We start from the raw sequence: 17345 nt of genomic DNA on the forward strand, positions 1-17345 counted from the left end.
AGCTTGCAACGCCATCATGCCAGAATGGTCGACTGCAGATCCGTCGGATAACGCTTTTTCAATGGGAAATGAACTTTGCTGCTTGGATGATGTCACAATGAGGCTAGCATTTATTCCGTATTGAAAAGCATGTTCCGACGGATCTGCACTCGACCGGTCTCTTAGTCAAGACTGCTGAACATCTTCGAAAAACTTTGGAGTTGCGGTACAATGTAAAGGCAAATAGCATGTACATTGACATGCAGCTTTATGTATAATCAGAATTGGTGAAGTACAGGTTTTCTGCCAAAGCAGAACTGGCACTTCCTTATCCCCAAAGAATGATAATGCCCCATAAAGTTATTTGTTATTTATACCTATTTATTAATTTTCTATGATTGTGATGATTGAAATCACAAGGTGAAAGATAAATTGTTCCATCTTCCATTCCATGAGGCAGAACAGCGAGTGGAATGAGTGATTATATTTCGATCATTACACAGATTTAAGATGGTTGATATTTGTTACTCATACATTCAATAACATTTCAGGAATATTTCATATTTTACAACACAGTACAAACCAAGTTCTGCAGTGGTTTAATTAATTTACCTGAATTTATATTACCTGTTACTTCATTGGAGTGCCCATAAAATAACGCATGTGCAATTCACGCTAAGGACATGTGACTGTACAGCACGAATGAGCCGTCAATGTCCTAAATTTTATTCTGAGTAGTGTAAAATGTGCATGAAGGTCATATTCATCGGTACCTCAAGTTGGGGCGACAATCGGCAACATCTGTCTCATTTTGATAGTCAAACACCAATCAATAATCCTATTGTTGAAGAGGATAATAAGCTTCTACCTTAGATGGCTATAGAATTTGTAATAGCTCTGGTCTTTGTTTGCTTTGGCTAAATCCTGTTCAAGTGGTGGTTGAGAGAACTTTCATGAACCTTGTTGACTTGGGGATGATTTGAAATGACTGCCAATCATGACTATTTGATATTTATTGCCAGCAATGTGGAAAAAGAGACACATGTAGAAACAGAAAAACCTACCATCTTGTTGAAGGAGCAAAGTTCAACAAACCATAACCCCGCTTCTGGATATCATTTGAACTCAAATGATACACCATTTTAAAGCTTATGATGTATATTTTCTAAACACAAAATAAAACAAAATTGAGCGGGGGAGGAATTTACGGCTCATTCGTCGTCGTGTACAGTCACATAGTAATATAGGGTGCACAACTTATAAGTTCCCCCTAATGCTTTTTGACAGAAATCGAAAACTATTTAACAAAATGTAAAATTGTAAAAAGTTATGAGTAACCTTATTTGTTTTACAAATCTGGACCAATTTGTAGTGTCACACATCATTGCGTTCGGTCACAATGATTCATTATGTAAAAAAGAGGCAGTTTGAAAAGTTGCACCTTGGTCCATAGGAGTCAATGTTCAAACAATACAGTATGTCAGGTCTGTTCATGTGTTTGTAATGGAAATAAAACTTAGTCTAGATGTTCAGTAGGTAATGTGTCCTCCTACACTGTTAACAAGTGCATTACAACGTTGGCGCATGCTGTTTATTAAAGTCCGGATCCGTTGCTGGTTTCAGCCAAATTCATTATTGACATGTCCTGACGAACAGACGTGACACATCCACGAGGTGCTCTCGGCTGATTTTTCACTTCTCCTTTCACCTGAAATTGTGTTCTCAATTTCCGAATCGCATTGGGCGCCACTCCCACACGACAAGCAATTTCTTTCACTGGTACATTTTCATCCAGCAAACCTATTGGTCGACCGCGAAAGAAATTGAGCAAACGTGGCATTTTTAAAATAACATTTCACATGTGATGAACTACTGGCGATGTATGGTCTATTCTCACCGCAGTACATATCCTGTGCAACTCAGCCATTTATCGATTAAGAGAAAAGAATAATTAAACACTTGCTTTGCTTTTGAAAAAGAAGAAAAACAAAGATTAAGTTTTCTTTAACAAACACATGAATATTCCTGGCTAAGGGTGTGAGTGAGTCCCGGGAATTCGAGTCCCGCCCGATAATCCTATTACCCGGGCAGGAAATTCCCTGCCCGGGTACCCAAAATTAAAAAAAAAAAAAAAAAAAATTCAAATTTTTTTTCGGTTTTATAGTGTCTCTGGACCTAGACCTAAATGCTAGGATCAATTCTGGATCATGGTTGACCTAAAAAAAAATTGAATTTTGCACATTGTTTTGTAATTTTAATATGAAAATTGATACATAGTTTTCATGTCATACTCTATTAATGATATCAAAATGCATTCAAATTCAATGCATTTTGATATCATTAATATGATATGAAAATGATATGAGTATGATATTAATATGATATGAGTATGACATGAAAACTATGTATCAATTTTTATATTAAAATTACAAAACAATGTGCAAAATTCAATTTTTTTTTTTTTTAAAACTTTTAACACTGTTAAAAACGGTCTCTTTTGTTTACACAATGAACCATTTTGACCAAACGCAATGACGTGTGACCCTATAATTTGGACCATATGTGTAAAACAAATAAGGCTACCCATACCCTTTTACACGTTTGCATTTCGTCAAATATTTTTTGATTTATTTTAAAAAGTATTTAGGGGGGGAACTTATAAGTTGTGGACCCTATAGTATGCTCATAGTCACACACTATAATGTTTCTGAACAAAGCCCGGAGGCTTGGTATGTATTGCAGGGTATAAGCATCAATGCGATGGTAAAAACGTCAGTTATTAATGGTAAAAATATCAAATGTTAATCAACCAATGAACTGTCTTGAATTGATGTAAGAGTGATATAATAAGAAATATAATTGTGTTTATAAAGGCTTAAATGATTAAATTTTATTTTCTTGACAGCTTCGACAACTACTCCGCCAATGTAATGGTCGACAGCAAACCGGTTAACTTAGGATTATGGGATACGGCGGGACAAGAAGATTACGACAGACTTAGACCACTCTCATATCCACAAACAGTGAGTTCTGTGTCTTATATAAATGTAAATCTGCAATGTCTGTATATTTGTTTGTTTGTCAGGCTTAAACCGGGATCTGTCAGACTTGGATATTGGGAGAGCGAGTTGGTGCAGCGGTAGTTCCCTCGCCTTGCACCACTGAGGTCCCGGCTTCAAGCCCCGGCCGTGCCCAAGGACTGTATGTGCACTTGGTTTATCCCGATTCCATGCTCGCTCTCGCAGGTTTTCTCTGGGATCTCCGGTTTCCTCCTGCTTTTAAAAATCGGTGATTAGTTGTTTGGTTATCAAAAACTTCCTTTACCCAATGGAATTTTGTGAGCTGAACAGATAATTGGTGGATGTTACAATCTAAATGCGGATAGGTCTGCGCCAGTTTTGGCTGCAACTGGCCTAGTTAATGCGATCTGATTGTGATGATTCGCCATGGCAGTGAAATTACAGTGCTTTAAATCCTCTAAGATCTGGAAAAAGGTGCTATATAAATCCAAATTTTTTTTAAATTTTATTTTTATTGGGATATTGGAGATAACCAAAACTAAGAAAAAGCATACATAGTTATACACACATCCTAGTTGCTTGTTTGCCTCTCTGTCTCTTTGCGTGTACGCAGTAGCTGTGGTAATATACAACAAACTCATCAACTTGGGATTAGTTGATATGGCAAGACAAGCTTTAGACTTGGTAATTTGACTTTGATATACTATAATTGTCTTGGAATTGAAGTGTGGTTGCAATATTCCCTATGGCTAAAAAAAATGGTTATTAAAACTGTTGAATTCAGCATATATACCGTAAAAATTTGATAATAAGCGTATGTGCCTATTAACAAATTGCTCTGACAAGAACAAATTTTTAGAGTAGTTTGTTAAACTTTTATCTTTTAATTTGTGAATATTTGTGATACACATATTTCTAAATTAACCCTCCGCTCCTGAATACTACAAAATACTACTTGATATATGCGCTGTTCGTGCATGCATCCCACGTGGTGTGATGACGCAATCGCCCTAAGTGATGTATAGGCACGGTTTCGCTGGCCAGCGAAGCCCAAGACCTGTGGCAAAGTGTCGCCGACCGAGTGCTTGACATGCTAGGGGTCTCGGGTTCGAATCCCACCCAGAGCAAACAACTTCTTTCCTTCTTTTCTCTCTTTATTCTTTCCTTCTTTCCCTTCCCGTCGCCAAAAAGCCCTTAGGCGGTTAGGGTTAGGTTACCACTATCGAAACTCAGTATAGGCTTCCTTAACCCTAACGCTCCTGAATACTACAAAATACTACTTGATATATGCGCTGTTCGTGCATGCATCCCACGTGGTGTGATGACGCAATAGCCATAAGAGATATATAGGCACGGTTTCGCTGGCCAGCGAAGCCCAAGACCGTGGCAAAGTGTCGCCGACCGAGTGCTTCTTTTCTCTCTTTATTCTTTCCTTCTTTCCCTTCCCGTTGCCAAAAAGCCCTTAGGCGGTTAGGGTTAAAAGAAAAAAATGATCAAGTTTAACAAACTACCCTAAAAATTTGTTTTTGTCAGAGCAACTCATTTTAAATAGGCACATAATGCTTAATATCAATTTTTTATGTAAAATCAAACTTAGCTAGGGTTGGGCCTTGGTGCAAAGAGAAATATTCTGACATGTTTTCGTTTGTCTTTATTCACAGGATGTCTTCTTGATATGCTTTTCAATAGTTAGTCCAGTCTCATTTGAAAATGTTAGAGCAAAGGTAAGTCAATCATGACCCGTGACCCCTACCCCCACCCCTCCCCTCCCCCTCCTAACCCGACAGTACTCCTTACTCAATTATTAACATGCAAACATGTTTTTGCAGCCAGTCAGGCTGTAAACTCTACATGTAGGAAGTTACTGACTGCAAAAATGACAAGCTCGATCTACAACTCATTCATATTTTACAAGTATAAAATTAAATTTGCAGGCTGTATGACAAATCATGTCAACATGTTAGGCATGCATACACTATGGACCACAATGGCCTCATCCCAGTGGCATAGTTCAATAACATCAAAACAATCATAGTGCAGAATTTGACCTCAAGTTGCAGAGTATGAGTTTTTGTACCCACATTTTCAAAGGTCATTCAATGAGTGTACAAATGTACAGGAGTTAAAGAACTGTGCCCTGATAGATGAGCATGTTATGGATCCTAGTGATAGAGGCTATTTAATAAGCAGGCTGGACTCTCACTATGGACCATAATAGCCTCACCCCAGTGGCATAGTTCAATAACCTCAATCAAACAATCATAGTGCAAAATTTGACCTCAAGTTGCAGAGTATGAGTTTTTGTACCCACATTTTCAAAGGTCATTCAATGAGTGTACAAATGTATAGGAGTTAAAGAACTGTGCCCTGATAGATGAGTGAGTAAGCAGTCTGGACTCTGGAGTTGTTCTCCACAGGTGCACCATGAACTGTCACATGAAATTACACACAAATGGGAGTACCATTGAGAAACCATTCACAGAATGTGTCGGAAGAATGACACAGATAATTGATTATCTATTTCGTATTATAAAAGCATCGGTGAGCTAAGTTCTACATTACGTGTACATGTCAGGTGTAAGTCTGGTACAGAGTCAAGGATCCTGTTGTAACTATTTAAAGCAAAAATTCAATTTCAATTTCGACTAAGTTGCTGTCAAATTAAGACAGAAATACTGTAAATTATGCTATTTATTGGGTGCATGAAAATTTTGTGTGAATTTCGCGAGTGCACCCAAACCGTGAATTTTTAATGCAGGCAAATGTTTTTCCTTCCCTTTAAGGGATCTAAAATGAGCGTTTATTGTGTTTCGACAGTATTTTTTGTGGGACATGAGAGCACCTCAGACCTATCGAATTGCATTCTGAATACGAAGCATGTCTTTCTGATATCAAATAATTTTCATTTTTTGAAAATCACAATATAATACAAATTTTATGACAGATTATAAAAATTTGATATTTTTCAAATTTTTGATTTATAACAGTCCTCGAAGTAAATTATATAAATCTAATGATATATTCTTAAAGTGTATGTAGAAGGAGGAAAAGCCGACGGTCAATTGAAAATTTTGACCTTTCATATTGAAGATATGGATTTTTCCCCAAAAGACCTAATTTTGGTTGGTGTTTTGGGGAAAAAATCCATATCTTCAATCTGAAAGGTCAAAATTTTCAATTGATCGTCGGTTTTTCATCCCACCTACATACACTTTAAGTATAAATCATCAGATTTATAAAGTTTACTTCAAGTACTGTTAAATATCAAAAATATCAATTTTTAATGATTTGCCATAAAATGTGTATTAAATTGCGAATTTCAAAAAATCAAAATTATTTGATATCAGAATGACATTCTTCGTATTCAGAATGCAATTCGATATGTCTGATGTGCTCAAATGTCCCAAAATAAATACTGTCCAAACGTTCATACCCCAGCCCTTAAGGGATCTAAAATGAGCGTTTATTGCGTTTCGATAGTATTTTTTGTGGCACATGAGAGCACCTCAGACCTATCGAATTGTATTCTGAATACGAAGCATGTCTTTCTGATATCAAATAATTTTCATTTTTTTTTTATTTCAATATAATACAAATTTTATGACAAATTATAAAAATTTGATATTTTTCGAATTTGTGATATATAACAGTCCTCGAAGTAAATTATATAAATCTAATGATATATTCTTAAAGTGTATGTAGCAGGGAGGAAAAGCCGACGGTCAATTGAAAATTTTGACCTTTCATATTGAAGATATGGATTTTTTTCCCAAAAAGACTTATTTTTTTTGGTGTTTTTGGAAAAAAATCCGTATCTTCAATACAAAATGTCAAAATTTTCAATTGATCGTCGGCTTTTCAACCCACCTACATACACTTTAAGTATAAATCATCAGATTTATAAAGTTTACTTCAAGTACTGTTAAATATCAAAAATATCAATTTTTAATGATTTGCCATAAAATGTGTAATAAATTGCGAATTTCAAAATTCAAAATTATTTGATATCAGAATGACATTCTTCGTATTCAGAATGCAATTCGATATGTCTGATGTGCTCTAATGTCCCAAAATAAATACTGTCCAAACGTTCATACCCCAGCCCTTAAGGAAATGTACAAATTTGTGATAATTTAGTGATGCAGAAACACAGGTTGTCTCCAAAGTGTAAACATTTTTAATGCTGTGAAATTTTCTTTCAAAAACATAAAATCACTTCAAAAAGCTTTATTCTAAATACTTAAGATATATACATAGTAAAATTGTCAGCAATTTGTCCTAAGATATAGCTTTGCGTGCAGTGGGGGAAGATTCTATCTGATTTGACCATGTGCATAAATATATATTCAGACCCAATTGCTACTCTGGAGGACATTCAATGAATAACTAAAATCAGAAATGGGTACTAAAATCCTGGATGTGGTATCCTCTACCAGACGTCCATTTTAGAGTGATATCCTCCTTATGAATAGGCTGGTGGCTATGGGGGTATTGGTGATATATTTAGAGCTGTTAATTCCACTATATAGGCCTATTTGGTTGCATTTACCAATTTAGTAGTTGCCATAAGCTGCTATAATAAGAACCATTTCACAAACATTAGGAAATGAAGCCAGATTAACAGCTGATGTGGATGCAGTGTTCAGATGCAAAATGTGGTACATGTACCGGTATATCCAAAAGCTGCCATACTGTATGTTGGTTTTTTATGCCTCCGCCACGAGGCATACTGTTTTTGCAATATCCGTCTGTAGTACCTCTGTCTTGTGTGGATGCTGTAGCTGTTGAATGGATAGGCGGATTGGCTTTGGATATTCTAGAATAGGTAGGCCCAGGTCAGAAACTATAGCTACCTTTTTTTGAGTATAATTTGTGTAAATATTATGATAATGAGCTAATTTCAATAGTTGGCACCAAAATTAGCCCCTCATCCGTCCAAACGCTGCATCTTTTGAATGGATATAGGCCAATGGGCTTCAGATAGCCTAAGATAAGTAGGCCACGGTTATAAATGGCTACTTTTTTTCTTTGTTTTCTTTATTATGATATCATTTTTTTTTCAAATGTTTTATTTAAAAAAATTCCATTTTTTTCAGATATTTTTTTTTCAAAATTTTTTTACAACAACATGCGTCATGGTGGGAGGTATTATGGAAGACACTTTGTGCAGAGAAATTTCTAGTTTGTAATGGGTAATTTGGTGGGGTTTTAAAAATACATTGAATACAATATTTCTAATTAGGCCGTATAAAATTAATGTTTTGGTTCTCGTCCCCTCCCTCCCCAATTTCTGGGATTTGTCTGAATTTTTTTTATTTTTAGATTTTTCATTTATTTTAGACTTTGGAATGATTTATGAATTTTTCATACATATAAATAAGTTTATTAGAGAACAAGGATCACTTGCAAGTCTTTTTGTGGTACTCTAGGGGTTTATCCTCAGAATCTCACATTTGAAAAAAAAAAAGTGCCTCATCGTTTCCTCAAGCACTGTTGGAAAAAGACCGAAAACTACTGACAATGCTGATTTTACATTGAAAAAAAAAAAAAAAACAACACCTCCCTCCCTCATCAATTAATTCATGAAAATCCTCTGGACGAGAACCAAAATATTAATTTTATACGGCCTTATACCTTTGGTGGAGGCATACAAATATCATAAGGCAGCACCAGATGTTCCCTGCTTGTATCACAATTGGCACACAAGCTCTTTTTATTGTGCTTGATTTGCTTAACCACTCCAGCAATGTAAAGCATACCCTTAAACTACTTTACTTACCATGCTTAGTGTGTTCATCTGGTTGCACATAATATGCTCAATTGCAATCTCGGGTACCACTGTACCAGTTGCAATATTACACTGTTAGTAAGACCCATTGGGTGATGAGGAAAGATTGTCTGATGAAAGTAAACACACTGTATTTGACCTAATTTGTAGTCTATGCACTTACAAAGGTCATTTCCAGGGGGCACATGTTTATTACATTTCATTTTCATCAAAAATCATGTGTGGGCGTTGCCATCGGGGCAGTGCTGGGGTGCTAACAATGTGTCGGGGTGCCATAATAGTGCGTTCGTTAGTACCCCACATACGCAATCAGTAGAGCGTAACATAAAATTGTGTGTACATGTGCGACATGCGTTACAGGTTTTTCAAGGATACGCGATGATGGTAATGGTGGCTTGCGTGATCTGTAATACTACTGCTGAAGCCTCTACAAATCCCAATTGGATTAATCCCTGTGGTTATACACACAATTATGCATAACTCGCAAATTAAATATCCAAATCATTTGAAATGTGTGAAATAATCTGTTTTCATGGATAAACTATCAATGAAAGCGTCAATTTGAAGCTTGAACCTATACCTACCTCAAGCCTCGGCATATTATCGACATCGATTCGATGCCGTTGATTGAGGTCAACAAAAGTATGACCTCAACCATCGGCATCGAATAGACGTCGATAGTATGTCAAGGCTTGAGGTGGGTAGGTTCAAGCTTCAAATTGACGGTCACATAATCTATTGGCTAAAAGACGATACTGAAATCACAAAACACCGCTTCAATTATTATAATGCAGTAGATTTGCAAAAGGAAAAGTGCCCTTAAAACACCTCTGCACACATTGTGCATAGACGATACTGAAATCACAAAATACCGCTTTAATTATTATATAATGCAGTAGTTTTGCAAAAGGCAAAGTGCCCTTAAAACACCTCTGCACACATTGTGCATAGACGATACTGAAATCACAAAACACAGCTTTAATTATTATATAATGCAGTAGTTTTGCAAAAGGCAAAGTGCCCTTAAAACACCTCTGCACACATTGTGCATAGACGATACTGAAATCACAAAATACCGCTTTAATTATTATATAATGCAGTAGTTTTGCAAAAGGCAAAGTGCCCTTAAAACACCTCTGCACACATTGTGCATAGACGATACTGAAATCACAAAACACAGCTTTAATTATTATATAATGCAGTAGATTTGCAAAAGACAAAGTACCCTTAAATCACCTCTACACACATTGTGCATACTGACCCAAAAAACAAACAGCACCCACCCCATTCTCATGCGCACACATGGATAAAGCACAGACATTAATGTGAACACTGTGAATGTCAACGTGGGTATTTTCAATGCAAAATAATGTTGCAATTTGCGTTATTGAAATATGAACTGGGTAGAATGGATGACATGTCAGAGCCATTCCAAGTCAATGCCTCAATTTCCTGTGATTTAATTGACTTTTTTGATCCACTGCATCTTGTTGTCCACATTGTTTCCACTTGATTTAATTTACAATTTTGATCCAATCACATATTTTACATACAGATGCACTTAAATTTTAAGTTAAAGGGGCTGACAGTACTGCAAGCAATATTAACATTTTGTTGATTCTGATTTTTACATATTTAAAATATCCTGTGAAAACAAGGTCTTTAGTGCTGCATTTGTGACAAAGTGTCTGATTTTTAATCCTGAGATTTAATTCATTTGATTGAAATACTATACTGCGCCAATAAAGTATCCTTACATTTGGAAAAATAATCACAATTTCCAAACTGGACAATATTAGGGTAAATTTGTTTTTTTAATAGATGCACTATCTAATCCTGCACATTATGACACCACATTGAATCCAATGTGACTTCCAGAAGCAAAGTTACAAGCATTTGATTAGATGAAGGTCCAGTTTTAAAAGTGACAAGCTGGCCTATTCAAAACTCCACAATCTGGTTTGAGAGTGGTGAATGGCTGATTTATGCGTTTGGCTTTAATTTAAAACAAAAGGAAAAAAAGAAAACTGAAACAAAAGAACTGACAAATAAAATGAAAGTTATGAAAAGTACAGAGAAGTAAAACTGAAATAAAAACTGCTTTAAATAATGCTTCATTGAAGAAACTGTGTTGTCTCTTGGTTGCGGCTTGTTGGAATCTTTTTATGCCTTTGTATAGGCCAGTTTGTCACTTTTAAAACTGGACCTTCGCTCTATTCAATTGCTTGTAACTTTACTTTTTGAGGTAAGATTGTATTCAACGTGTTTTTATAATGTGCAGGATTAGATAGGGCATCTATTAAAAAAACAAATTTACCTCAATATTGTTTAGTTTTGAAATTGTGATTATTTTTCCAACTGTAAGGATACTTTATTGGCGCAGTATAGTTACAATTTGTAGAGCTTGAGTATAACTGATTGTGTTGTTATGTGTGTGAATGTGCATTTGAATTAGTATGTAAAAAAGCCCAAATGTACACACCTCAAAAACTTTGTCTTCCTGTTTTGGACAGGGCATGTAAATGTAACATCTCTTTCAAAATTCAAATGCTGTTTTGAATTTAATTAATATATGGACAAATACAATGTTGTTTTGAGTAAATAATCATCTGCATTAGCCTATTTTGGTGAGTTATCTTTTTATGAGTTTAAAGTTTTTAAAGTTTAGGTCCTTTTCTAGCTCGTTTTTTTTTTTCAGTGGAAATTGCCTTGATTTATCTCTAATTTTCACTTGATGTATTCCAGATTTTACATTTGAGTGATCATTTGTTTGATTTTTATTTTGTGATTGGAATTTCCAACTCTTAGGCATTGCAACTTTGGTTGGCTTTTGCGAATATTATGTGGTTCAGGAGAACCCTGGTCATTGTGGTCAACAACATCACTTACATTGGACAATTATTGTAAATCCCATATTTTAGAAAGGACCAACCTTACACAGATTTATCACATGTTTATGATTCTTTGTTGCCTGGATATTCAATTTCCACCGTGTTTTGTCAGCGCAAAGTTACAACCCGATATTATTCCTTCATATATTGTCTTCTCATGGGCAACACTTAACCAATATTATTGTAGAGTCAGGTATTTGTTGAGATATATTAATATTTATACAAGATAATGCAGTTCTGTTTTGTCACGTACGTTTGAAGGCAAAACATCAGCAATGTCTGTGGGGGAGGGAGGGGGGGTCTTCAGCAGCTTGTGAAATTGTTGGTTCATTATCCCCACCTCCTTCCCTCCTCCTCCTCCCTCCCTCCTCTCCTCCCTCCTCCCTCCCTCCTCCCTACCTCCCTCAATCCCTCCCTCCCTCAATCCCTCCCTCAATCCCTCCCTCCTTCCCTCAATCCCTCCCTCAATCCCTCCCTCAATCCCTCCCACCCTCCCAAGTCATTACTTCTTTTCTGTCACTCTTTTAATTGGGTCTAGAATCTGCTCGCCTTAGTCCTACAATGTACATGTAGATAGACCCTTTACACCCTATTATCAGTCTAGAAATACACTACTCAGTAATATCACATAGTTATGTGTATTAATGGTCCTAGGGTCACGCTGTTCTCACATAATGGCAGTTTTCGGAGGCCACATCCAGTAAAGGTCTATTCTAGTAGTAGGGCTTGTTTCTCCTACCTGCCACAACTGTCATCTGTACAATAATGATATACATAATTATGATCTTCATAATAAAGAGCACACCTACGTCCCTGTGGAACATTATACTGTAGCAGTTTATGGACCTGAGGATTCCGTATTAAATCCACCTGTCCCCTGAAAGGAAAGAAGAAAAAGAAGAAGAAAAAAAAATGACAGAAAGAAGCAGAAATGTGCAATTGGGGGATTGTTGCAGTAAAAAAATTGCCCTACTTATCAGTCTTTTTTCAGTTGGAAAAACTGTCAACTCTGGAACTAGGGCAAATACATAATATACTACTGTAAAGATGGACATTTTTGTGCGGCACTATTTTCGCATCCCAAGTAGCTATCGTGAAAAAAAACCCTGTACAAATATTCCGTTTGTGTAAGTTATATTGGAAGCTAGAATTATATTGAATATTTAAAAAGAAGTGAAACGTTAGAAATTGGTAACAAATTTAAATCACACAAAAAATGTTCACAGTATTCAAAATGCTGTCTTTTTAAAAGGAAATAAAATACTTGTTTTTTTTATAAAATAAGATATTAAAAAAAAAAAAAGGTTTTATTTTCAGAAACGCACATTTTATTTATACATACATTGAGATTATATACTTTTGACATTGCTCTGTCATTGGGCATTTAAATCAATGGGATACCATGCTTGGTTAATAATAAATAGCAAGGAATTTTGCTTCAGGCAAAAAATAAATATACGGTGGAATGACCAAATCTCTTTTTATTATGGTAGATCTAGAGAATTGCATGTTGTATTAGATGCATGCATGCAAGAAGTCGTCTGCTTGATCGGATCAGCGTGGTATAATGCAAGGCATGTACATTTTGTACAGGGTGACCAAAAAATATTATGCATACACGTATGCTCTATAAAAATAATATTAATTTATAAAATGTTATGATTTTCAGTTTAGTAGTAAGAATTCTATGTTATGCATGGGTGAAAAATGCATATTACAGTAGAAAAAAAATTTCAACGATATGACCTTGCACACTTCTGAGTTGAGACAAGATACATGATCTGTGTCATAGAAAACATAGAATTATTTAAAATAATATTAAAAGTGCCTTAAAAATATCAGCAAATTTGTTATTTCAGTAAATGATACTGGTCAATCTTTTTGGTCATGAATTTTAGATGAATCATGGGATAGAGTATGCAATATCATCTTATAAAATTAATGATTTTTTGCAGCAAATTAAAAAAAGATTAAAGATTAAATTTAGCATCTAGTTGTGTCAACTTGTGTGTGATATCATCTGAATACTGTACAGCTTAAGTGGTGATTGGCACAAGTAATATTTTTTTCACAATTTTAAATTAGTTGGCTTGTTTTTAAATTCTTGAAATTTTCTTACATAGACCTTAAAAATAAGAACATATTTTCGCATTTTTATTTTTACAGTAGTTGTGTTGAATGCACAAAAACAAAAAACTGGTATCCGGGAAAATGTCCAATTTTTACAGTACTATCAAAATCAACCTGAGCACACTAAAGGGATCTATACATGTAGGAGTCATGTAGACAGCCTTCCTAAGGCTAGAAATGATGACACAGTGGGTGCTGTCAATTTTCCACACTAAATTATTCACATGTTTAGCCTCCATAAATGTTGTGCACATTTAGTGTCGTCTGCTACGGCTGTTGTGATGTACTTGATTTATGACTGCAATTTTACTTGTAAAATGTGAGACTTCATTCAAATGATGTGATTCAAAGTCAAGGGTGGAAATAACTCAAATAAGCAGGTTACGGGACTTGTTTCAGGCCCAAGAGTTGTCCACTATCATGACTATAGCCCATAGAGATTAAAAATCACAACACCAGGCTACACTTTTTGTCCTGAACCCTAGCCCGTCATTATACAGTCTATACATGTTAAGATACTCAAGAAATAGTAAATGGTGAACCAAAAAGGGGTTATCTGCAAATAATTTGAGCTATTATTGTTTGTTTGTTTGTTTAAACGGTCGCTCCTCGTGGAGACACGCTTGGGTCCTGATGGGACCAGGCTCAAACAAAATGCTCAAGCCAGGCTAAAAAGCCTATATAATTGTTGAAAGGTGATTTAATTATGTGCCATTAGATATTAGACCATCTTGGCTTAAATTCTGACTGTCACCAAAAAAGAAAAGTGAGTCCTGATTGTCCTGACTTCATTCAGGTGGCTTACTATTTTCACAAATTGAGTCCTGGGAGTAATTAAAGCTCTTATTTTCATCCTTGTTCAGGGTATGATATACTGATGATGTAACCAGGGATGTGACTACTCACATCCCAGCTGTAACATACATGTACATGTAGGACAAATATAAATTTCATTCAAAGTGTCAGGAGTTCAGTACCTAGTAATGCAAAAATGTTCTGAAGTTCACAAAGACATCATCAATCATTTGTTACAGTAAAATGTTCCATTAAGCTTTTCTGTACAAAATAGTACATGCCTAACTATGTATACCCCACTCAGTTTAATAGCAAAATAGTCAAATTTCATAAAAGCATTCTGGCGATCATTATGTTTTAAAATCATGATTTCTCAAATTTGATGACAACATTTGCAGCATAAGTATAAAAGTGCACACTTCATGTTTAATGTCGGATTTTGTCTTTTAACATTTGCAAGCACTTTTGCTTGTTATAAAAAATAAAGAATTGAATTTTGATGAAGTTTAGGGTATTTTTTGCTCCAGGAAAGACTCTCTCATTTAATAATAATTTTCAAAGCAATAAGGAAAAGATAAAGAACTGTTGCACTTGTACATGTTGTAAAATAACAGGGTAAAATAATGGAGAAATTGTATGGAGCAGTATTTTGTACCCAAGAGATTGTTGGGCCACTATCAAGTCTGTGTTGTTTCTTCAGGGCTACATGTAGTGGTGCCAAGCCTTGAAATAAGCGGGCGCGGGGAGCAAATTTACCCTCGTAAAGCCACCAATTGCTCCTGGTCCTTGTAAAATTCACATGAACCAGGAGCAATTGTCTAAAATAAATTGCTCCTGGTTACAGTTTTGCACTTGATGCAGTCGTGCTGGTATGCTGTATTGTATATATGCAGAAAAGGATTTAATATTGAAAATTGCTCCTGTTTCTTCAGAAATTGCTCCTGGTTCTTGTAAAATCCTAGTGAACCAGGAGCAATGTTCAAAACAAATTGCTCCTGGTTCCAGTCTGCTTATTTCAAGGCTTGAGTGGTGCTCTGGTGGTGCATGTTGTTTTCTTATTCAAGGGTGCATACCACTAAATCTGCATGTGAAGCAACTTCTGGTCGAAGTTCATCAATCCTACAGCGCCAACTTCGCATAAAAATTGCCAAGTTGTACTAGTAAATTAATGTTGAAAATTGTGTTTTACTAGCACTTGTGAATGTAATCTGCACAAAACATGAAAATTTGAGTGATGCTTTTGACAAGGTCAAAATGGTGCTAGCAGTTGGGGGTCCCAAACAGACAAAACTCTGGCTTTTTAATATTGCTAATTTTTTCAAAAAGTACATGTAGATATGTAAAATGGGGAGTCATTTGCAGATATAGTTTATGCAGGATTCTGTTCTGAAGATAACATATTACAATTGTACATATATATAAATACTGCGCCAATAAAGTATCCTTACACTTGGAAAAATAATCACAATTCCCAAACTGAACAATATTGGGGTAAATTTGTTTTTTTAATAGATGCACTAGCTAATCCTGCACATTATGACACCACATTGAATCCAATGTGACTTTTCTAAATGTGACTTTTCTAAATGTGACTTTTCCAATGTGACAAGTTCTAAGCAAAGTTACAAGCATTTGATTTGACGAAGGTCCAGTTTTGAAAGTAACAAACTGGCCTATTCAAAACTCCACAGACTAGACATCTGGTTTGAGAGTAGTGAATGGCTAATTTATGCGTTTGGCTTTAATTTAAAACAAAAGGAACAAAAGAAAACTGAAACAAAAGAACTGACAAATAAAATGAAAGTTATGAAAAGTACAGAGAAATAAAAACTGAAAAAAAAACTGCTTTAAATAACGCTTCATTGAAGAAACTGTGTTGTCTCTTTGTTTCGCTTTGTTGGAATCTTTTTGCGCTTTTAGACGGCCAGTTTGTCACTTTTAAAACTGGACCTTCGCTCTATTCAATTGCTTGTAACTTTACTTCTTGAGGTCTCATTGGATTCAATGTGGTGTCATAATGTGCAGGATTAGATAGTGCATCTATTAAAAAACAAATTTAACCCAATACTGTCCAGTTTTGAAATTGTGATTATGTTTCCAAGTGTAAGGATACTTTATTGGCGCAGTATATATACATGTACATGTACATGTACATGTATATTTCAAAACACAAGGTAACTATTTTATATACGTATCTATGGAAAGCTATTTGGTGGTCTGAACCCTCAAGTGAAATTTTAATCTCTTGCATTTACCCCCAATAAGATCGCGTAGATTAAATTGACTCTAAATGAGATCACAACTAAAGATAATTATCAGCGCATAATTTATTACTGAAAAAACAATCACCCCTTAGTGATGCATTGGAAACATATGTGGCATTATTAATTTGGAAAAATGTAATCTGGTTAAGATATAAATGAAGCAAAATTGATGGCATAATTTATTTTATGACTAATTTGTTTAAAATGTAAAGTATTTTGGTCCTGGGCAATGATGACGACACTTGTGATTTTTTTTTCTCTCTGTTAGGTTACAGCTTTCCCTGTATTGACTCTTACTCATAATAGACAGAAAAAACAATTTGGAAAATTGCACCTTGATTAGGATTCAGCTATGATGGAACTGATGTCATACATGATTAATTGAATATGTGGCATGAAATTAAAGACATGATCAAAAATGTTGTAGTAGTTTTTAAATGAAAAAGTCAAATCACTTTTAAACAAACTGACAGATTTT

The 17345-nt window shown here is 35.2% G+C and overlaps 1 protein-coding gene across 1 annotated transcript in view; it reads left to right on the forward strand.

Moving 5' to 3' along the window:
* LOC140137672 (ras-related C3 botulinum toxin substrate 1-like) overlaps positions 1-17345 on the forward strand; it is a 46110-nt gene that overhangs the window by 19636 nt on the left and 9129 nt on the right. The window contains exons 3-4 of the mRNA XM_072159424.1: positions 2885-3002; positions 4661-4723. Of these exons, the coding sequence (XP_072015525.1) occupies positions 2885-3002; positions 4661-4723 (181 nt within the window). The remainder of the gene's footprint in view (positions 1-2884; positions 3003-4660; positions 4724-17345) is intronic.

Source organism: Amphiura filiformis, chromosome 17 (assembly GCF_039555335.1).
Source record: "Amphiura filiformis chromosome 17, Afil_fr2py, whole genome shotgun sequence".
In the NCBI taxonomy this organism is placed as follows: Eukaryota; Metazoa; Echinodermata; class Ophiuroidea; order Amphilepidida; family Amphiuridae; genus Amphiura; species Amphiura filiformis.